This window comes from Sus scrofa, chromosome 1 (assembly GCF_000003025.6).
Source record: "Sus scrofa isolate TJ Tabasco breed Duroc chromosome 1, Sscrofa11.1, whole genome shotgun sequence".
Classification (NCBI taxonomy): domain Eukaryota; kingdom Metazoa; phylum Chordata; class Mammalia; order Artiodactyla; family Suidae; genus Sus; species Sus scrofa.
The window spans coordinates 203,541,845-203,564,598 of record NC_010443.5 but is presented as its reverse complement, the minus strand read 5'-3'; the positions used below and the strand labels follow the sequence as shown (position 1 = coordinate 203,564,598).

Sequence of the window (22,754 nt, the reverse complement as noted above, 5' to 3'; positions counted from 1 at the left end):
GGGTGGGGCTTAGTCTCTGGATGGGATTAGAGGCAGCTGTGTGCCTGAGGGGTCTTTAGGCAGCCTGTTTACTGAGGGGTGGGGCTGTGATCCCACCTGGATTGTTGTTTGCCCTGGAGCTTCTCAGTGCTGACTGAAGGGTGGGGCCAGATTTTCCCAAAATGGCCACCTACAGAGAAAGGCAGCTGCTGAATATTCCTGAGAGCTTTGCTTTCAGTGTCCCTCCCTCACAACAAGCCACATTTGCCCCTGTTTTCCCAGGAGATCCTCCAAGAACTGCAGTCAGGTTTGACCCAGATTCCTATGGAGACCTTGCTCTGCCCTGGGACCCAGTGCTGGTGAAAGTCTGTGTGTGCCTTTTAAGAATGGGGTCTCAGTTTCCCCCAGTCCTGTGGAGCTCCTGTGCACAAGCCCCACTGGCCTTCAATGCCAGATGCTCCAGGGGCTCTTTCTCCCAATGTCAGATCCCTGCAAATGAGAGTTTGATGTGGGGCTCAGAACCCTCACTCCTGTAGGTGAGCCTCTGTGAACCAGTTAGTTTTCAGTCTGTGGAGCTTCCCACCCGGGAGGTGTGGGTTTGTTTATATCGTGAAATTGCCCCTCCTACCTCTTTTTTTTTTTTTTTTTTCTTTTTATCTTTTTGCTATTTCTTGGGCCGCTCCCACGGCATATGGAGGTTCCCAGGCTAGGGGTCGAATCGGAGCTGTAGCCACTGGCCTACACCAGAGCCACAGCAACGCAGGATCCAAGCCGCGTCTGCAACCTACACCACAGCTCACGGCAACGCCGGATCGTTAACCCACTGAGCAAGGGCAGGGACCGAACCCACAACCTCATGGTTCCTAGTCGGATTCGTTAACCACTGCGCCACCACAGGAACTCCCCTCCTACCTCTTGATGTGGTCTCCTCTTTTTCTTCTGGAGTAGGGTATCTTTTTTAAGGTTTCCAGTCCATTTGGGTGGGGATTGCTCAGCTTTTAGTTGTGAATTTTGTTGTTTTTAGGAGAGAAGTTGAGCTCCAGTCCTTCTATTCTGCCATCTTAACAGTGATTTCTTTAATATGACCCACAGCATAATATATTGAAGAACAGATTGATAAGTTGGTCTTCATCAAAAAGAAGAACTGTGTTTCAAAAGGCACTATAAAGAGAATAAAAAGAAAGCCACAGATTGGGAGAAAATATGTGCAAAGCATGTAATACCTCATAAATGACTTGTCTTTAGAATATATAAAGAACTTTAAAAACGCTGTCATGAGGAAACAGCTCAGTTAAGCAGTATGCACATGATTTGAAACTTCACAGAAGAAAGTGTATGGGTGGAAAATAAACACTTCAAAAGGTGGTTAATATCACTCGTCATTAGAAAGATGCAAATTAAAACTAGAGCTAAGTATCACTACACACATAGTACAGTTAAAAAGCCTAATTTTACTGAGTGTTGGAGAGGATGTGGAATAGCTGGGACTCTCATATACAGATGATAGGAATGTAAAATGGTACACTTATTCTGTAAAACTATTTGGCACTTTTAGAACTACAAATACCTACCATGTGATCTGGCCATTCCAACTTGGAATTTACCTGAGATAAATGAGAGCACATGTCCATAAGGCTTGTACGTGGGTATTCATGACAGCTTCGTTGTAATAGCTCCGAGCTGAAAATAACCAAAATGTTTATTAATATAAGTGAATGAATGAACATTTTGTGGTACATTTAGCAGTGGAGTACTCCTCATCAATAAAAAGGAATGAACTTGAGTTCCCTGGTAGCCTAATGGTTAAGGATCTGGCATTGTTGTTGTTGTGCCTTGAGTCACTGCTGTAGCATAGTTTTGATACCTGGCCTTGGGGCTTCTGCAGGCTGTGTTGCAGCCAAAAAAAAAAAAAAATCCAAATGAAAAAATAAAAAGGAATGAACTATTGATATAAACAACACCTTGGATGAATCTCAGATTAATTACAATGAGAGAAAGAAGCAAGATAAAAAAGTATATACTCTGGAGTTCCGTCATGGCGCAGTGGTTAAGAATCCGACTAGGAACCATGAGGTTGTGGGTTCGGTCCCTGCCCTTGCTCAGTGGGTCAAGGTTCTGGCGTTGCCGTGAGCTGTGGTGTAGGTCGCAGACGCGGCTTGGATCCTGCATTGCTGTGGCTCTGGCGTAGGCTGGCAGCTACAGCTCCGATTCGACCCCTAGCCTGGGAACCTCCATATGCCGCAGGAGCGGCCCAAGAAACAGCAAAAAGACAAAAAAAAAAAAAAAAAAAAAAAGTATATACTCTGATTTCATTTATGTAAACTTTAGAAACTATAGTGACAGGAAGCAGGTCACTCATTGAATGGGGAGGGAGAGAGAAGGTGTATAAGAATATTTTGGATGTTATATGTGTTCACTGTCTTTTTTTTTTTTTTTCTTGTCTTTTTTGGCCACAACCAAGGCATATGGAGGTTCCTAGGCTAGGGGTTGAATTGGAGCTGTAGCCGATGGCCTATGTCACAGCCACAGCAATGTGGTTTCTGAGCCTTATCTGCAACCTACACCACAGCTCATGGCAACGCCAGTTCCCTGACCCACTGAGCAAGGCCAGGGATCGAACTCATGTTCTCATGGATGCCAGTCAGTTTTGTTAACCACTGGGCCACAACGGGAACTCCAATGTTCACTATTTTGATTGTGATGTGGTTTCATGGGTGCATGCATTTCTGAAAACTTACCAAATTATACACTTTAAAAATGAACATTTTGTTGTATATACATTTCACCTCAACAAAGTTTTTTGAAAAGCACATAGGGAGTTCCCATTGTGGCTCAGTGGTAACAAACCCAACTAGTAGCCATGAGAACTTGGAGTTTGATCCCTGGCCCACTCAGGGGGATCCGTTGTTGCTGTGGATCCGTTGTTGCTCTGGTGTAGGCCAGCAGCTACAGCTTCAGTTCAACACACACACACACATACAAACCCAAAAAACATAAATCCATTGAAATATTTAAAAGCTCAGAAACTTAATTTCATTTTTAGATGTACTGAGTTTAAAGATAAAAGAAATCTGGACTCAGCATTTATTCCCTTTGGGTATCTATCGTATATTAAGTCTCTTAATGTGATTTTATATAATTTTGTCTTCTTTGGTTATGGATTTTAATGCTCCATCTGGTATTTATATATGAAATAGTTAATGATTCCTAAATGTACTTAGTTTTACATGGTGTTTTCAACTATTGGTGACAGACTTCTGACAGGATTAAGAGACTGGTTTATATTTATTACTAGTATGTGCTTACTGGTCACTGTTAACACAGGAGTACTTTAATGTAATGAATCAGGATAAAGCATTTTGATTAATGTCCTTCCCCCCCCTCTCTTCTAGGGAATATAGCAGCAGCCATGATAGAAGACAAAGGGCCAAGAGTGACTGACTACTTTGTTGTGGCAGGTCTCACTGATACATCTACTCTCTTGGATCAAGAAATAAATCGTTTAGATACTAAGTCAATTGGACCTAAAGCTCCAATTACAGACATTGCAGTTATTAACAAATCAGCTGGGGAAACAGTACCTGAAGGTTACACCTGTGTTGAAGCCACTCCATCAGCTCTCCAAGCCAACTTGAACTATGGAAGTCTGAAAAGCCCTGAACTGTTCCTCTGTTATAAGAGAGGGAGAGATAAGCCGCCCCTTACCGACATTGGGTATGTTGACTAATTTTCTTTTGCTTGTAGTGAAGGGAATAAAATTGAAGGTGCATGAGAGTAGAAATTCAAAATCCTTGATAGTTCTATTATTGTTACTTCAAGATCAAGTGTAGTAAGATAATACATATTTCTGTTAAATTTAACTGAATTTCTGTGCATCGTATTGAATCAGTAGATTATTTTCTTTCAAAAGAATATTGAGTTCCTGCTGTGGTGCAATGGGATTGGTGGTGTCTCTGTAGTGCCAGGACACAAGTTTGATCTCTGACCCAGCACTGTGGGTTAAAGGATCCAGTGATGCCACAGCTTTGGCGTAAGTCACAACTGTGGCTTGGATCTGATCCCTGGCTTGGAAACTCCAGATGCCAAGGGGAGGCAAAAAAAAAAAAAAAAAAAAAAAAAAAAAGGAATATTGAAATGAAGGCATTGGCATTGGAGCCTGAAATGTGACTTCATCTGTTTTTACATATCAGATAAACTTATTAATTAAAAATAAAAGAACAAAAATTACAGACAGTATATTTTTAAGGAGCTTGGGTTGGGTTATGTGATGAGTTTTCGTGACACCCTGAACTCATTTAACAAAAGAACATTCTCTTTTAAAAGAGACAGTTATACTGCGCTGGGAGGAAAATATTTACAGTTTAGAAGTGTAGTTTTTATGAGGTATTTAGTGTGTAGTCCATAGCCAATGAAAAAATCCTTCTTTGTAAAAGCCATTTTCCCAAAAACATCTATATGTACTTTTCTGTAAATAAGATATGCTTTTAGAATACCCGTAATACTTTACCATATATACATATCATGTGTTAAGCTGTTCTGCTTATTACAATTACCTTCAGTTAGTAAAAACATATTATATGTATTTAGATCATCTTAGGAAATATTTGGAATCAGTTTGTTCATTTATGCAAAACATGCAGTTAGACTTTTGATGGGGATTGCATTTAATATGCTTATCAATTTGGGGGAGTGTTGCCATCTTTACAACATTAAGTCTTCCCACTTATGTATATGAGTTGTCTTTCCATTTATTTAGGTCTTCTTTAATTTTTTTTAGCAGTGTTTTATAGTTTTTAGTGTATCAGTCTTTCACCTCCTCAATTTTATTCTTAGGTATTTTGTTCTTTTGGATTCTATTATAAATGGGATTGCTTTCTTAATTTCCTTTTTTTGGATTGTTCATTGTTGGTATAAGGAAATACAACTGAATTTTAGGTGCTAATCTTATATCCTGCAACTTTGCTGAATTTGTTAGCTCTGATAGCCTACTTGTGGATTTTTGGGGGGGTTAAATATATAGGATCCTGTCATATGTAAATAGAGATAGGTTTACTCCTTCCTTTTCATTTTAATTTGTTTCTTCACCCACCCTTTCTTATTACTCTGGCTAGAACTTACGGTATAGTGTTGAATAGCAGTGGTGCAAGCAGGCACATCCTTGTCTCATTCTTGATCATAGGTAGAAGGCTTTCAGTCTTTAACCATTGGTATGATGTTAGCTGTGGGATTTTCATATATGGTATTTATCATGTTAAGAAAGGTCCCTTCTATTCCTGGTCTTGTGAGAGATACTTATTACAAAATTTGTTGGGTTTTATCAAATGCCTCTTCTTTGTGAATTGAGATGATCATGTGGATTTTTCCTTAATTCTATTAATGTGATGTATTACATCGATTTTCTTATGTTTAGTTAGTGTCTTTTAATGTCACCATAATATCATACCTAAAAAAATGAATAATTCCTAAATACCATCATATATCCAAATTTCCTTGATTGTCCCATGAAGCGTTTTTGTTTCTTTTTAAACAGTTGGTTGCTGGTTATTCTGTTGATAGTTGTTCAGATTTTAAGAAAGGTAGTGAGGGGAGTTCCCATCGTGGCTCAGTGGTTAAAGAATCAGACTAGGAACCATGAGGTTGCGGGTTCCATCCCTGGCCTTGCTCAGCTGGTTAAGGATCTGGCGTTGCCGTGAGCTGTGGTGTAGGTTGCAGACACCACAACCTGTGTTGCTGTGTTGCTGTGGCTCTGGATCCCGTGTTGCTGTGGCTCTGGCGTAGGCTGTCAGTTGTAGCTCCGATTCAAACCCTAGCCTGGGAATCTCCATATGCCGCGGGGGCGGCCCAAGAAATGGCAAAAAGACAAAAAAAAAAAAAAAAAGAAAAGTAGTGAGGAGTTCTCCTGTGCAGTGGGTTAAGGATCTGGCTTTGTCACTGCAATGGCATGGGTTGCTACTGTGGCGCAGGTTCAGTCCCTAGCCTGAGAACTTACACAAACACAAAAAAAGTTGAAGAAAGTTAGTGAGCTGCTGCGTTTGACCACCACTTGCTCTGCTCATCATTTGTTCTGCTCTCTCAGTAGAGCTCTGGTGAAATTTTCCTAAGGTCCTCATTATGGTCAAATTTCCAAAGCAAAAGAATGATTCAGCCTTATCTTATTTTTTCTGCAGCATCCATTTAATACGTTTAGTATGTAGTCTACCCTGTTTAGCTTCCGTGTTTTTCCTTAAAGTCAATACAGTTGCAATGGGGGTCATAAAACTTTGTAAGATTATTGAACATAGGAGCAATGTTAGAAAGGGCTGAGAAATGTTTGGGAGTTAGGGTAATGAAGGCTTCTTTTTGAAAGATTTACTTTAAGACAAAGAGAAGATAGTTATGGGCCTTGCTTTTTGGTCCTGGACCAGTATTGTCCATATGGCCTGGGAGTGTGTTAAAAAGTCAGAAACTGTATTTTAATAAAATTCTTAGAAGCAGTGGTTTAGGATATTTTGAGGTGAGGGGATGCAGAGTCAAGGGCTACATTTAAGTGTTTCTCCTAAGGAATAACCTCAAACATCTTTATTTGAAGCGAAGAAACCAATGGAGGAATTCCCAATGTGGTTCAACGGGGTTAAGAACCCAATGTAGTATCTGTAAGGATGTAGGTTCTATCCCTGGTCTTGCTCAGTGGCTTAAGGATCTGGCATTGCCGCAGGCTGTGGCATAGGTCTTGGATGTGGCTCAGATTCTGCATTGCTGTGATTGTGGTGTAGGCCAGCACCAGCAGCTCCAATTTGAACCCTAGCGTGGGAACTTCCGTATGCCACAGCGGCAGCCCTAAAAAAGAAAAAAAGAAAAAGAAACCAGTGGAGAAGAAAAGGTTGAAAATTGAGGAATAAGAGATATTTGATAGAATAAAATTATGAAACTCAGTGAAGAGGTAATACCAACCACATAGGTGACTGGGAGGGGCTTTTCCTTTGAGAAGGAGAATGGAGGTTAAAATGAGCGTGGATATAAATTATTGATCTCAGTGTAGTGGTTTTACTGTCATTTCTTTTCACTATGATTTTCTTAAGAAGATAGGTAATATCCATAGTAGGATGGGTATAGGATAAAATTTTGATAATACGCATGTCAGTTGAAGGGAAACCAACCCCAGGGACTTACCTTGTGTTCCACCTCTCACTGTTCCCTTTGTTGGGCATCCTTTAAAGGCCATCTGTTCACACCTCATCCCCAAACCTCCCCCCATATAGTTGTAATTAAAAGGATGTAAATCTGGGAGTTGCCTGGTAGCTCAGTGGGTTAAGGATGTGGTGTTGTCACTACTGTGGCTTGGGTCACTGCTGTGGCGCATGTTTGATTCCTGGCCCAGGAACTTCTTCATGCTGCTGACAAAGACAAAAAAAAAAAAAAAAAAGAAAAGGATGTAATTGCTGGAAGTTGTTCCTTGTGATTCACAAGCATAACTTAAAATGGTGACTTATAATTAGATGTTTTCAGGTTGCAGCTAGCTCTTTCATACATATGTCTGATCCAGGTTTGCTTGAGTGTATGGTTGTCTTTTAGCTGATCATGATGGTAAATGTTTCTCTCCAGATCAAATGATTGTTAATATCTAGCGACTTAAATGTTTTGGCCTGTTCTCCCCACTTTCTCCCCAATTAAGAATAGTAGTGAGAATTTTTTTTTTTTTCTTTTTAGGGCCACACCTGTGGCATACTACTAGTGGGAGTTTCCACTGTGGCTCAGTGGGTTGAGAACCTGACTAGCATCCATGAAGATGAGGGTTCGATCCCTGGCCTCACTCAGTGGATTAAGGATCTGGTGTTGCCCTGAGCTGTGGCATAGGTCTCAGATGTGACTCAGAACTGGTGTGGCTGTGGCTGTGTCTGTGGCTGGCCACTGCAGCTCCGATTTGACCCCTAGCCTGGGAACTTCCATATGCCACAGGTACAGCCCTAAAAAGAAAAAAAAAAGAAAGAAGGAAAGAGAAAAAAAAGAATACTAGTGAAATTTGGAAAACCTGTCAGCCCCTATGAGACAGGTATCCATCTCATTCAACTAAATGTGAAACAGAGTTGTCAGACTTTTCACCTTTTTGATTGTTTTGTAAATGAGATGAAATATTGATAGAAATATTTTCTTTTTTCTGGAAAATGTATTAAGTTAAAGTATGTAAGATCTGGAGTTCCCATTGTGTCTCAGTGGTAATGAACCTAACTAGTATTCATGAGGATATGGGTTCAATCTCTGACCTTGCTCAGTGGGTTAGGGGTGTGGCGTTGCTGTGAGTTGTGGTGTAGGTCACAGATAAGGCTTGGATCATGCGTTGCTTGGATCATGTCTGTGGTGTAGGCTGGCATCTGCAGCTCTGATTTGACCCCCATCTTGGGAACTTCTATATGCCACAGGTACAGCCCTAAAAAGCAAAACAAGAAAAAAAGAAAAAAAAAGTGTATGTATATATATTTATAAAATATATAAAGATAGGATATTCCTTCCCAATGTCAAATACTCTATAAGGTATAGTTTTAACAGGTCACTATATTATTGTGTGTGTCAGATGTGTTTATTGAGATAAAGAATCACAGACTATTATACAAAGTTCTTAGCTTTCTTCACTTACCAGATTGACTTTCAAATGAATTTTTACAGTACTTTTATTATTTGAAAAATTTCAAACATACAGAGAAGTCAACAGAATATTATAATAAACATCAGTATGCTTTCCTCCTACATGGTAAGCTGTAGTATGATGAACAATATACTTTCCACCTTGATTCAACAAATTCACTTTTTTCAGTATTTTTGTTAAACTAGTTGGAAGGAGGCTGAAGCTATCGTAACAAATCTCCCATGAGTATTTTATCACATATCCCTCAAGGCATACTCCTATATAACCATAGTATGTAGAAAACTAATAATTCCTTCATATTTTTCAATATCCATTTCCTAACCAAATATTTGCACTTGTCCCAAGAATGCTATTTATAGCTTAAAAGAAAATCCAGGATCTTGGCATAACTCACCTGTTGCATTTAGTTATTATGCCTCTTTAGTCTGTTTATTTAGAACATTCTCCAACATTTTTCTGTAATATATAGACTTTTTGAAGAGTCCGGGCCACTCATCTTATAGAATGCCATATATTCTATAATTATCTGATTATTTGCTCATTATGTCATTTAACTTGTTGCTTTATTTTTTTTTATTTTTATTTTTTGTGCTATTTCTTGGGCTGCTCCCGTGGCATATGGAGGTTCCCAGGCTAGGAGTCGAATCAGAGCTGTAGCCACCAGCCTACGCCAGAGCCACAGCAATGCAGGATCCGAGCTGCGTTTGCAACCTACACCACAGCTCACGGCAACGCCAGATCCTTAACCCACTGAGCAAGGGCAGGGACCAAACCCACAATCTCATGGTTCCTAGTCGGATTCTTTAACCACTGTGTCACGATGGGAACTCCTAACTGTTGCTTTATTGTCAGTATTTTTGAAAAGTCCGGGTCACTCGTCTTATAGAATGCCATATATTCTAGATTTATCTGATTATTTGCTCATTATGTCATTTAACTTGTTACTTTATTGTCAGTATTTCCTATAAACTGGATGTTAGGTTTCAAGTCTTGATTAAACTTACATTAAATATTTTTGGCAGGAATACGTAATACGTAGTGCTAACATTAGGAAAGCATGTAGAGATAGATTGTCCCAAAATTAATGATGCTAAGTTCAGTCACTTATTCAAGGTGGTAATTGCTGGATATCTATTATAAAGGCATTTTAATTTTTTCTGCTATTTAAGTAATTTGTGGAGCTGTGGGCATTGTTGATAAATATCTTGTTCTCTAGCACCTTTTTGCTTACTCTTATTTTTAAAATTTTTTTTATTACTCAGTGAATTTATTACATTTGTAGTTGTACAGTGATCATCACAATCTAATTTCATAGGATTTCCATCCCACAGTTTGCTTACTCTTTTAGCATCCATTGATGATTGCCTGAAATAGATCTTGTATGGGGGATATAAAATGAGGCTTTTCTAATACTCTTTTTTAAAAAATGAATTTTACTGTTATTGTTACTTCGAATCAGGCTGCCAGGATTTAGTTTGATTTTTTTTCTTTCTATGGCTGTGCCTGCAGCACGCTGAAGTTCCCAGGCCATGGTTCAAACCAACATCACAGCAGCAGCCCAAGCCATGGAGTGACAGTGCAGGGTCCTTAACCCATTGAGCCGCCAGGGAACTCCTGTCTCATTCTTTTAAGGGAGGCAAATTTTAACATTGGTTTTTGTTTTTGTTTTTACTTTTTAGGGCCGCACCCTCAGCATATGGAGGTTCCCAGGCTAGGTAGGGGTTGGAGCTGCAGCTGCTGGCCTACACCATAGCCATAGCAATGCAGGGTCCAAGCCACATCTGTGACCTACGCCACACTGCTATGTCAGTCAAAATCTGGAGTTATACATATTCATTGTTCCTGAGATATCTATTTTCTAATATATAAATGTATATAGATATATAAATCATGACTTCATACTCATACTTCAGCATCGAACTTTAATATTACAAAACTTATGAACTCATTTCGGATTGTGTCTTGTTTCTTTTATGTTCAAAATCTTGCTTTCTAAATCATAAATGTTACTTATTGCTTTATATAAAGTTATCTCAAGTTACAATATCAGTATTACTACCAATAGTAATCCTATTTACTGAGTTTGTTGGCCCTTGAATAAAACCCATTGAGCATTTGGAGAGTACTATGTTAAAAATTTATGTGAAATAGTTTTTTCTCTTTGTTGTGCAGTTAGTTTCATCTGGTCCCTTTTGTGTTTCATTTGTTTTAAAATCATTTCCTTTTTTTTTTTTTTCTTTTTAAGGCCACACCCGTGGCATGTGGAAGTTCCCAGGCTAGGGGTTGAATCAGAGCTGTAGCCACTGGCCTACACTATAGCCACAGAAACGCCAGATCTGAGCCGCGTCTGTGACCTACGCCACAGCTCATGCACGGCAATGCCAGATCCTTAACCCACTGAGCTATGCCAGGGGTCGAACCTGTGTCCTCATGGATGCTAGTCAGATTTGTTTCCTCTGAGCCATGACAGGACCTCCAAAATCTTTTCCTTTAATACAGAATATATTGTCACAGTTCAAAACATGTAAGAAGGTACATTTAGAGAAGTATTGCTTCAGTTTCTGTTTCTTCTACTCCTTTCTCTGTACTTTCTGCCTTCCTCTTTTGTTTGATTTCTGATTTCTTTCATTGTATATTTTTATAAAAATAAACACATGTGGGAGTTCCTATAGTGACACAGCAGAAACGAATCTGAGTAGGAACCATGAGGTTGCAGGTTCCATCCTTGACCTTGATCAGTGGGTTAAGGATCTGGCATTGTCATGAGTTGTGGTGTAGGTTGCAGATGTGGCTCGGATTCTGTGTTGCTGTGGCTGTAGTATAGGCTGTCAGTTGTAGCTCCGATTAGACCCCTAGCCTGGGAACCTCCATATGCCAAGGGTGCAGCCCTAAAAAGCAAAAAAAAAAAAAAAAAAAAAAAAACCCCAAAAAACCCAAAAAAACAAAAACCAAAAAATCACATATGTATGTAGTTTTATTTGTTCCTCTTAAACAAAATGTAGATACTGTGTACATGATATTAGACTTTGTTTTTTCACTTAACAGTATATCCTGGGAATCACTCCGTATCTGAAAGTGGGGATATTTCTTATTTTTTAAAATATAAAGTTTTGTAGTACTTAATTTGTGTGGATGTACTATGCTTTATTCAGCAAAACCTCTGTTTTTTTTTTTTTTTTTTTTTTTTTTTTGGTCTTTTGTCTTTTTTGTTGTTGTTGTTGCTATTTCTTGGGCCGCTCCCACGGCACATGGAGGTTCCCAGGCTAGGGGTTGAATCGGAGCTGTAGCCACCGGCCTACGCCAGAGCCACAGCAACGCGGGATCCAAGCCGCGTCTGCAACCTACACCACAGCTCATGGCAATGCCGGATCGTTAACCCACTGAGCAAGGGCAGGGATGGAACCCACAATCTCATGGTTCCTAGTCGGATTCGTTAACCACTGCGCCACGATGGGAACTCCCTCTGTTTTTTTTTTTAAGCGATGCCCGAGGCAAGCATAAGTTCCTGGGCCAGAGGTGATACCCATGCCACAGCATTGATAACGCCAAATCCTTACCCACTAGGCCACCAGGCCCTCAGCCAAACCTCTATTGGTGGACATTTGGATTCTTTGCAATATTGTGCTATTACAAGAATGCTTTGGTGGATAATGTTGTGCATATGCTGTCGCAAATTTACGGAGGTATATTTTCAAATAGATCCTAGAAAGGAATTGCTAGGTTAAGATAGATATGTGCATAGTTTTTTGAATGTTACCACATTTCCCTCCATTGTGATTGTATCCTTTTATACTCCCATCATCACTGTCTATAAAGGATTCTTTCCTCTCAGTCACATGAAAAAAGTGTGTTCAGATTTTTGAATTTTTTGTCAGTCTCACAGAGAAATGGTATTTCAGTCATTTTAATGAGGTTAAGTATTTCTTCATGTTTTTTCTTTTGTGAATTGTTAATGTGTTTTGACATTAACTGTTTTTTAATGTCTTTTTTTTTTTTTTTTTTTTCTGTCTGCCCTGCAGCATATGGAGTTCCTGGGCCAGAGATCAGATTTTGAGCTGCAGTTGCAACCGAGCCACCGCTGTGGCAATGCAGGATCCATAACTTGCTGTGCCAGGCTGGGGATTCCACCTGCTTCCCAGCAATCCTGTTATGCCATAGTGGGAGCTCCTGTTAAATTTTTTTTTTTAAAAAGGTTTTTGGTCTTTTTCTTGATTTTTTTTTTTTTAAGGAGATTTCTATATATTAAGATGAGATTTTTGTAAAATCACGCACCAAATATTTTTGTTAAGTTTATAATCTGTCTTTTTTTTTAATTGAAGTATAGTCAACTTACAATATTATGTTACTTTAAGGTGTAAAATGTATGATTGAGTATTATTATGGATTATACTCCATATAGTTATTATAAAATATTGATTATATTCTCTGTGCTGTACATTGCAACTTTGTAACTTCTCAGAAGTAGTTTGTACTTCTTAATCCCCTTTACCAGTTTTGTCCCCTCCCCCATCTCTCTCACTTTATAATTTGTCTTTTAACTTGGATTATTATATATTTTTTGTTATGTGAAGGTTATTTTATGAAATTTATTTTCTTTCTTCTTTGATTGCCTCTAGATTTTGAGTCATAGTTATGCTTTTTCCACTGTTTTTTTTTTTAATTTAAGTACTAGTATGGTTTTATCATTGCATTTATATCTGTGATCCACTGGGAGACCTTTCTAGTGTATAGTGTGTAGTATAGATAAGAGTCTTATTGTTTTTTTCCCCCAGGTAGCAATTAGCTTATTCAGGCATTGCTTGTTAAGTTAAAAAGTCCACTTTTCCCTCTGTATTGACATACTACTTTTATTATATATGAGATTTCTTTTGTGTTCATTTGTTCCTTCTGTTGACTCATTTGCTAGTACTATTTTGATTTAAATATAAAGACTTTATACTCTTTTTTAATATTTAGTTGGGCTTTAACAGCTTCATTGAACTATAATTCATATATCATACACTTTGCTCATCTGAAATGTACATTTAAATAAATGGTCTTTAGTATATTCACAGAGTTGTGTAGCCAGAGTCCAGTTTAGAACATTTTCATCACCCTAAAAGGAAACCTCATGTTCTTAGTAGTCATTCTTAAGTATCCTTTCCTATTCCCTATCCCTAAGCAACCACTAATTTACTTTCTGTTTCTATAGATATGCCTGTTCTGGACATTAGTGTAAATGGAATCATACTGTATGTGATCTTTTTTGTCTGGTTCTTTTCACATAATATGTTTGCAAGTTTCATCCATGTTGTACTATATATCAATTCTTTCTTTTTATTTATCCACGGTATTCTGTTACATGGCTATATTACATTCTGTGTATCCATTCATTAGTTGATGGACATTGGATTGTCATTACTTTTTGGCTCTTATGGATAACGCTCTTATGAACATTTATGTACCAGTGTTTGTGTGGATGTACGTTTTCATTTCTCTTGGGTATATGCCTGGAGTAGAATTGCTGGGTCACATGAAGACTCTGTTTATCCTTCTGAGGAACTGTCAAACTGTTTTCCAAAGCTGTTAATTTCCACCAGCAATATATGGGGATTCCACTTTTTCTACACCTCCCCAACTCTTATTATAACCTTTTTTCGTTCTAGCCATCCCCATGAATGTGATTTGTACCTTCACATTCATTGTGGTTTGTTTTGCAGTTCCCTAATGGCTAGTAGTATGTTGAACATCTTTTTATGTGCTTTAGGCCATTCGTATATCTTCCTTGGACAAATATCTCTTTAGGTTTTTTTGTCCATTAAAATTTTTTTTTAATTTAAAATAATTTACTTCTACACAAAAATTATAAAAATAGTACAGAGAATTCCCATATATCCTTTACTAATCCTGTGCTAGTTTTTACATTGTGTTATTTGGAGTTCCTGTTGTGGCTCACCTGGTTAAGGACTCAGCGTTGTCTCTGTGGAATGTGGGTTCTATCCCTTGCCTTGCTCAGTGGATTAAGGACCCGGCATTCCTGCAAGCTGCAGTGTAGATCACAGATGTGGCTTGAATCTGGTGTTGCTGTGAATGTGGCATAGGCAGGCAGCTGCAGCTCCAATTGGACCCCTAGCCTGGGAACTTCCATGTGCCACAGGTGCAACTGTAAAAAAAGTGGGGTTTTTTTTTTTTTTGTATCAACTCGGAAGAGTTCTTGACTTTTTTTTTTTTTTTTTTTTTTTGTCTTTTTGCCATTTTCTTAGGCCGCTCCTGCGGCATATGGAGGTTCCCAGGCTAGGGGTTCAATAGGAACTATAGCCGTCGGCCTACACCAGAGCCACAGCAACACAGGATCTGAGCCGTGTCTACGACCTACACCATAACTCACGGTAACGCCGGATCCTTAACCCACTGAACAAGGCCAGGGATCGAATCCACAACCTCATGGTTCCCATTCGGGTTCGTTAACCACTAAGCCGTGATGGGAACTCCAGTTTTTATTTTTTTATTTTTTTTGTCTTTTTGACATTTCTTGGGCCACTCCCGTGGCATATGGAGATTCCCAGGCTAGGGGTCTAATTGGAGCTGTAGCCACCGGCTTACGCCAGAGCCACAGCAACGTGGGGTCTGAGCTGCATCTGCAACCTCCACCACAGCTCACAGCAGGGCCAGATCCTTAACCCACTGAGCAAGGCCAGGGATCGAACCTGCAAACTTATGGTTCCTAGTCGGATTCGTTAACCACTGAGCCACGACAGGAGGTCCTCCAGTTTTTAATTTTAATGAAGTCCTTTTTATCTGTTTTTCTTTTGCCACTTGTGCTTTTGGTGTCATATATAAGAAGGCTTAGTCTAACACCAGGTTACAAAGATTTATTTCTATGCTTTTCCCTGAGATTTTTATGTGTTTAACTCTTACATTTAAGTGTTCGACCTATTTTTTGGTTTTCCAGAGTGTAGTGTAAGGAGTGGGTCCTACTTTGTTCTTTTGCATTTGAATATCCAGTTGTCCCAGCACCATTAGTTGAAATGACTGTTATTTTACCATGGATTTATCTTGCCACTCTTGTTGAAATCAAGGACTGTGAGTGTATGGGTTTAATTCCAGATTGTCCATGCTATTCCATTGATCTGCGTGTTTAGCCTTATACTAGTACCACTCTCTACTGATGACTAAATTTGTAGTAAGTTGAAGTGAGTATATGTGTGTGTGTATGTGAGAGAGAGAGAGAGAGAGTCTTCCACCTCTGTTCTTTTTTTCCAGATTGATTTGGCCTGTACTGGGTCCCTTGCATTTCCATGTGAACTTTAGGATCATGCTGCCTGTTTGTACAAAAAGAGGTAGCTAGGTTTTAGATAGTAGTTGTGTTGCGTACATCTGTTTGGAGAATATTGACATCTTAATATTAACTCTTTTTATCCATTACTCATAAGGTAACTTTTTATTTATTAGCTCACCTTTAATTTTTTTTTTTTTGCTTTTTAGGGCCATACCTGCAGCATATGGAGGTTCCCAGGCTAAGGATCAAACTGGAACTGTAGCTGCCAGCGCATACTGAACCACAGCAACACAGGAACCGAGCCACGTCTGCGACTTACACGACAGCTCACAGCAATGCCGGATCCTTACCCCACTGAGCAAGGCCAGGGATCGAACCTGTGTCCTCCTGGATGCTAGTCTGATGCGTCAACTGCTGAGCCACGATGGGAACTCCACTGCTAATTTCTTTAAACAGTGTTTGTTGTTTTAGTCAAAGAATTTTTAAAGGTAAATTTTTGACAGGGATTACGAAGGTAAATTTTGTGAAAACTTTTAAGTACTTGATAAAGCTTCTAAGAATTGACCTGAGGATGTTTGTGGTGTTGCCTCTTTTCTGTTTCATATGTTTCTTGAAATACGCAGTAAAAAATAAGGTGGTTTTTTTTTGGCTGCGCCCATAGCGTATGGAAGATCCCTGGGCTAGGGATCAAACCCGTGCCATAGCAGTGACCTAAGCCATTTCAGTGACAACACCAAATCCTTAACCTGCTGCACCACAAGAGAACGCCACAATTAAGTTGTTTGATCCTAGTTATTCTTCTAAAATTGTATTGTAGCTGTTAAAACATAGTAGTTAAGGGATTTATAATTCTCAAAGTAATTTAGTTTTGGTTTGCAAGATCTGAGAAACAATAGGGGAGACCAAAAAAATATGTGTTTCTTTTGTTCTTAAGGAGAAAACCAGCATTAACCTGAAATGTGTTTACTTATCTATTTATTTCTCCCTGCCATGCAGAGTTTTATATGATGGGAAAGAAAGGCTTATTCCAGGATGTGAAGTGATCCAAGCCACACCTTATGGTCGCTGTGCCAATGTCAACAATAGTTCAACTACTTCACAAAGAATCTTTATCACTTATCGAAGGGCTCCTCTAATTCGACCCCAGAATTCCTTGGCTGTAACTGATATCTGTGTTATTGTAACCAGTAAAGGAGAAAGCCCTCCTCATACTTTCTGCAAAGTTGACAAAAACTTAAATTGTGGAATGGTAAGACTCTAACGTTTCATTTTTATCACAGGTGCAGCACTTAAAAGCAAAAAAAAAAAAAAAGAAAATTTTCATTTAAAAATTCATATGAAAGTTAAAAATACTTTATCTTTACTCCTTTATTATTATTGGGCTTATTACTTATTCTGTTTATAATTTCATGGTTATCTCATTTTTAGCTCTCTAATTTTTATGGCTCATAATAACTTAAACAGTCCTTAGCTATCAGATATTTTAGAATAATTTTATCCAGAAAATAGATACCTAAGCCAGGAATGGTATATATATATGTGTATGTGTGTGTGTATATATATATATATATATATATTTTTTTTTTTTGCATATACTTATACTGCCTATGTTACACTAATGTAGAGGTTTTATTAACTTTTGGCTTTCAGTGGTGTCTTCAAGGACAATTGCATGGATATTGGGTTGAGACTCCCCTTACATTTATTTATTTATTTATTTTAATTATTGTAGTTTTGCCTGTTTATTTTAAAAGGACTCTAATGAAGAAGAAAATGTAACATACGTATTTGATCTATAGTTTTATGATGCTAAAGTTTACTCGGGTTAGGATTGTTTTGAAAATATCTTAAACTAATAATAGCTTAAATGAGGTATAGGTAGAGAAGACCCATGCACCCAAGGCTATTAGTCAAGACAGGTTTACCTCTGGAGGTATTGACTTCATGGCACTTAGTTATCCCAGTCTTCCTTAGTTTGGGCTCCAGAACCCATTCAATTTTTTGCTGTCTCTTTCAAATAGAGGCAGCCTCTGGGTGATTATAGAATTCTAAACTTCACATCAGTTTAGTTTATGTGGCAATGTTTTTTTACTCCTTTTTTTTTGTGTGTGTCTGTGTCATGTTTTGCTGTATTTTATACTCTATAGTCTGTTTGATAAACATATGTTTTAAATAAATAGACTTCCTTGAATAATCAAAATTTTAAGCAGACATTCCACTAAATCAATTTATTTTCACTCTTTTGTCTTTTTAAACCTGATTTATATTTTACAGTGGGGTTCCAGTGTGTTTCTGTGTTATAAGAAGTCTGTGCCAGCTTCTAATGCAATAGCATATAAAGCTGGTAAGTAAATTAAAAAAAAAAAGGTATCTATTACTATCAGAACTGTTGTACATTAACTTTTGATTAGAAGAGACAGTGTACATTCCTTTATGCAGTTTGTGGAATTTATCTATTCATACATTGAATTAGCTATAACTTGAGCATGTAAAGGCGTATGTTTTCTTAAATATATAACATACTACAAGATATGTTAATAGTACCCCTCACCAACAAAAATACACTGTTAGTTAAATAGAAAATTTTATCCCAAGCAAGCATTTGGATAAGCTTTTAGTCCATACTAATAGATTTAACAATTGAATGGAAAACTGCTTACTCTCTGACCTTTTATATTTTGGCAATCAGAAAGGTGTCAAACTACATCTTTACTTCTTATATTTCCTTCTCTTATCTCTGTGTGTCTGATTTGAAACCACATTACTTGCCATGAAAGGTGGACTTGCTTCCTTTCTCCCTTGTTGCAAAGAATCAGCTATATGGAGGAGAGGAGGGCCTGAGAACCTTTTCTGCCATGAAGTGTTTGAGAAATCTATCGTCACATTCTTACTGCACAGTAAAGTGTCAAGGGCTGTAAAGATTTAAGTGTGACCTCTTCATCCCACTGGTATGGTGGGAATAAAACTGAAAATACAGGTACGCTCCAGTTGTAAATAGAACAGATACTGGAATACTTCTTTGTGAAAAGAAGCAGTGTCAATTACTTTTTATCATGCACGATTTCTGGAATAAAGTTTCACTTCAGGGAAGTCAGGTAAATCCATATCTGAGAAATCTTAATTGTCCTCATAAAGACATTCATACAAATGAATCAAACCATTTAATTTATAATGAACAGTAATGGCTGCAACTAATAGTTATAAATTTCAGTATCACTTTAACATGTAAAACTGTTGGAGTTCCTGCTGTGGCCCAACAGGATTGGTGGTGTCTTGGGAGCACTGGATGAAAGTTCCATCCCTGGCCTGGCGCAGTGGGTTAAGTAGCCTGAGTTTTCGCACATGCGGCTTAGATCTGATCCCTGGCACAGGAATTCCATGTGCTCTGGGGTGGCCAAAAATGAAAAAAAAAAAAAAAAAAAAAGTAATGCTGTTAATATTGCCGTAATGTGTTGATTATATGTGATTTCCTTAAATTTTATTTGGTGGGGGAGAAAGTATCACTTAAAGAAAACTTACAGAAACAAGTTTTGTGGAAGTATTCAAGCATTTGATACAGGACACATATTTTAGAATACAGAGGTTTAGAGACTGATTTTGGGCTCAAAATTCTGCTACTGATTTTCAAGTGTTTAACCTAGAGATGGTCTGTATATTAGAAACATCAGAGGTTAATGAATTGATATCATGTAGCTACTTTATTAAGAAGGGGCTTTGTTAATGCTTCTCAAAGTGCAGGGCTGCTCCTACATCGTTGATTTCACAAACTATACTTAGTCACACGAGTTTGTCTCATTTATTTTTCATGTTGCATGCCTTTTACACTGCTTCTCTCTAAAGACGAATTCGGGGGCTGTGATAATTTCTATTGCTTTGGCATTATATCATAACACTTGTCCCTTCCCTGTTTTTTTTTTTTTTTTAATGGAAGACTAATTGAAATAGTTGGTAAATTTTCTTGTATGGTTCTTGCATTCTCTAAGATGTTGGCAGTGTGTAGGGAAAATACATTAAGATCGATGGTCTTATTGAATAGAGTTTTAACAGGTATATCTAATACATTTTAATGTTACAGTGAACTATACATCCATGGGTTAAAAATAAATGGAATAATGTTTAATTTCTTATAGGGCAAGAAAAAATTGACTGAATTTTCACACAAATATTTCTGTAAAATTTGCCATTAAAATATCCTATTAATGTGTATCATGTAATTTATGGAACAGTAACTATTTAAAAAATGTATTATTATCTCCTTTATCTACAAGGTTTAATTTTTAGATATCCAGAAGAGGACTATGAGTCATTTCCGCTCTCAGAATCTGTACCTCTCTTCTGCCTTCCGATGGGAGCTACTATTGAATGTTGGGATCCTCAAAGCAAATACCCACTTCCAGTTTTTTCAACCTTTGTCCTAACAGGCTCTTCTGCTGAAAAGGTATATTTTTTCCTCTTTTATTAAACTTATTTTGTCCATGTTTTTATCCCATAGAATGATTAACATGAAAAGTTTTATTTGTTAGGATTATTTGGACACAATACATTTTGGTTTACATTTGTACTGTAATGCCCAAAGCGATATGTCAACATGAAAATTGGTATCAGTATGCTCATACCCCTGGAGTATCAATAGGAACAAATATAAAGTTTCTGGAGAGACACCCTCCAAAACCCAGGTCTTGAGATGAGATTCTCATAAAACTTAGAAGACATAGCTACCATCGGAAGAAGCAACAAGACATAGTACAGAGCTGGATTAGACCCGTAAGGAACTGAAATGATAGAATGACAGTATCAAAAGTATTATAAATTGAATATATAATTGAAATGATTCAAAACATAATAGGCTCAAAATATCAAGGAAAGAATAGGATAGCTTGAAAAATGAATAAACACATTGGAAAAAGAATCAAATATGTAGAAATGAAAACTATGGTCCTTTAAATTTTAACAACATGTAAGACATACATGAAGGAAGAATTAATGAAATGGAACATAGGTTACCTCAAATGTGGCACAGAAAGACATAAATCATAAAAGGAGTTTTAAAATACTGAGGATAGAATCAATAGATACTTAATCGCAGAAGGAGAGATTAGAAAAGGGAGAGAGAGCATTTTAAGAGCTAATGTTTGAGTTGCCGCCATTGTGGCAAAGCGGAAACAAATCTACCTAGTATCCAAGAGGATGCGGATTCGATCCCTGGCCTCGCTCAGTGGGTTAGGAATCTGGCGTTACCATGAGCTGTGGTGCAGGTTGCAGATTTGGCTCAGATCTGGCATTGCTGTGGCTGTGGCGTACTACTGCTCTGATTGGACCCCTAGCCTGGGAACTTCCATATGCCACGGGTATAGCCCTAAAAAGCAGAAAAAAAGAATGTTTGGTTGCAAGTATTTCAGAGTTGAAAATATGAGTTTTCAGGTTAAAGATATACTCTGAACTTTCAGCAGAAAAAAACCCAGAAAGTAAAGAATCACTTCTTTCATATTATAGTAAAATGGTGGAACACCAAGACAAAAAACAACCAGAAAGAAAAGAAATGTTTACTTTCAAAGAAATAACCATTAGTGACTTAATTTCTCAACAACAATGAGGTCAAAAGACACATAATATATTAAAATTGAAGGAATGGAAATTCCTTGATGGCCTAGTGGTTAAGGACTGGACGTTATTGCTTTGGCTCAAGTTCTGTCCCAAGCCTGGGAACTTCTGCATGCCATGGGTACAGCCAAAAAAAAAAGAGTAAGCAAAGATTGTTTAAACTGTGCAGAAAGCACCAGCTATAAAAGAAAAGATGAGGAATGCCCGTCGTGGCACACTGGAGACGAATCTGACTAGGGACCATGAGGTTGCAGGTTCGATTCCTGGCCTTGCTCACTGGGTTAAGGATCTGGTGTTGCCGTGAGCTGTGGTGTAGGTCACAGACACGGCTCAGATCGCGTGTTGCTGTGGCTCTGGTGTAGGCCAGCAGCTACAGCTCTGATTAGACCCCTAGCCTGGGAACCTCCATATGCCATGGGTGCAGCCCTAAAAAGACAAAAAGACCCCCCCCCCCAAAAAAAAAGAATAATAGTACCTCACTGGAGTTAAGAACATCTGTTTATTCAGAGATACCATTAAGAAGGTGAAAAAGCAGATCCCAGACTGAGAGAAAGTAATGTGATACTACATATATTCTATAAGGGCCTTGTATTCAGAGTATTTAAAGAACTTCTACATTATCAGCAAGGAAAAGAACTCTGTAGACAAACAATTATTCTCCTGTGCATATCCCAAGACAAATGAGTGTATATGTTCTCCAAAAGATATGTATACTTGTATACTTTTATTTGTAATAGCCAAAAGTTCAAAACATGTATAAAGTAGTAATAATGACATAGAATGATAATGTAAAATAAAAAGAGGTGGGAAAAAAAAACGCTATTAGGAAATAAAGAGATCTGGTAAGAACTTAAAAATTGAAAACTGGAGTTCTAGTTGTGACAAAGCAGGTTAAGAACCTGACTAGTATCCACAAGATGTAAGGTTGATCACTGGCCTCGCTTGGGGGTTAAGGATATGGTGTTGCTATGAGCTGTGCCAGCAGCTGCAGCTCTGATTCGATCCCTAGCCTGGGAACTTCCATATGCTGCAGGTGCAGCCCTAAAAAACAAACAAACGAAAACTTTCTTAGGAAATTTGATAGTTTTTTTTTTTTTTTTTTTTGAAAAGTATAATTAGCCAAGGTAGACTCTGCTGGAGCAAACAAAAATACATCTGTTTCACTCTACAGTTTGCATGTCTACTGCCAGTGTATTTAAGACAACAATGAAGGTTAAGTGTCCAGCACAGTATCTGGAACATAGTAAAACACTCACTGAATGTAGGCTAATGTTACATTAATTGGATTACTTACAA

The 22,754-nt window shown here is 38.0% G+C and overlaps 1 protein-coding gene across 2 annotated transcripts in view; it reads left to right on the top strand.

Annotated features, from left to right (window-relative positions):
- The window catches only part of DENND4C (DENN domain containing 4C), a 151,467-nt gene that overhangs the window by 36,700 nt on the left and 92,013 nt on the right, over positions 1-22,754 (top strand). The window contains exons 2-5 of one of the 2 annotated variants that reach the window (XM_021063184.1): positions 3,372-3,693; positions 16,854-17,106; positions 18,132-18,201; positions 20,126-20,295. In XM_021063184.1, the coding sequence (XP_020918843.1) occupies positions 3,389-3,693; positions 16,854-17,106; positions 18,132-18,201; positions 20,126-20,295 (798 nt within the window). In that variant the 5' untranslated portion in view covers positions 3,372-3,388. Of the gene's footprint in view, positions 1-3,371; positions 3,694-16,853; positions 17,107-18,131; positions 18,202-18,698; positions 18,835-20,125; positions 20,296-22,754 lie in introns of those variants that run through there. The other variant, XM_021063185.1, reaches the window with a different exon arrangement.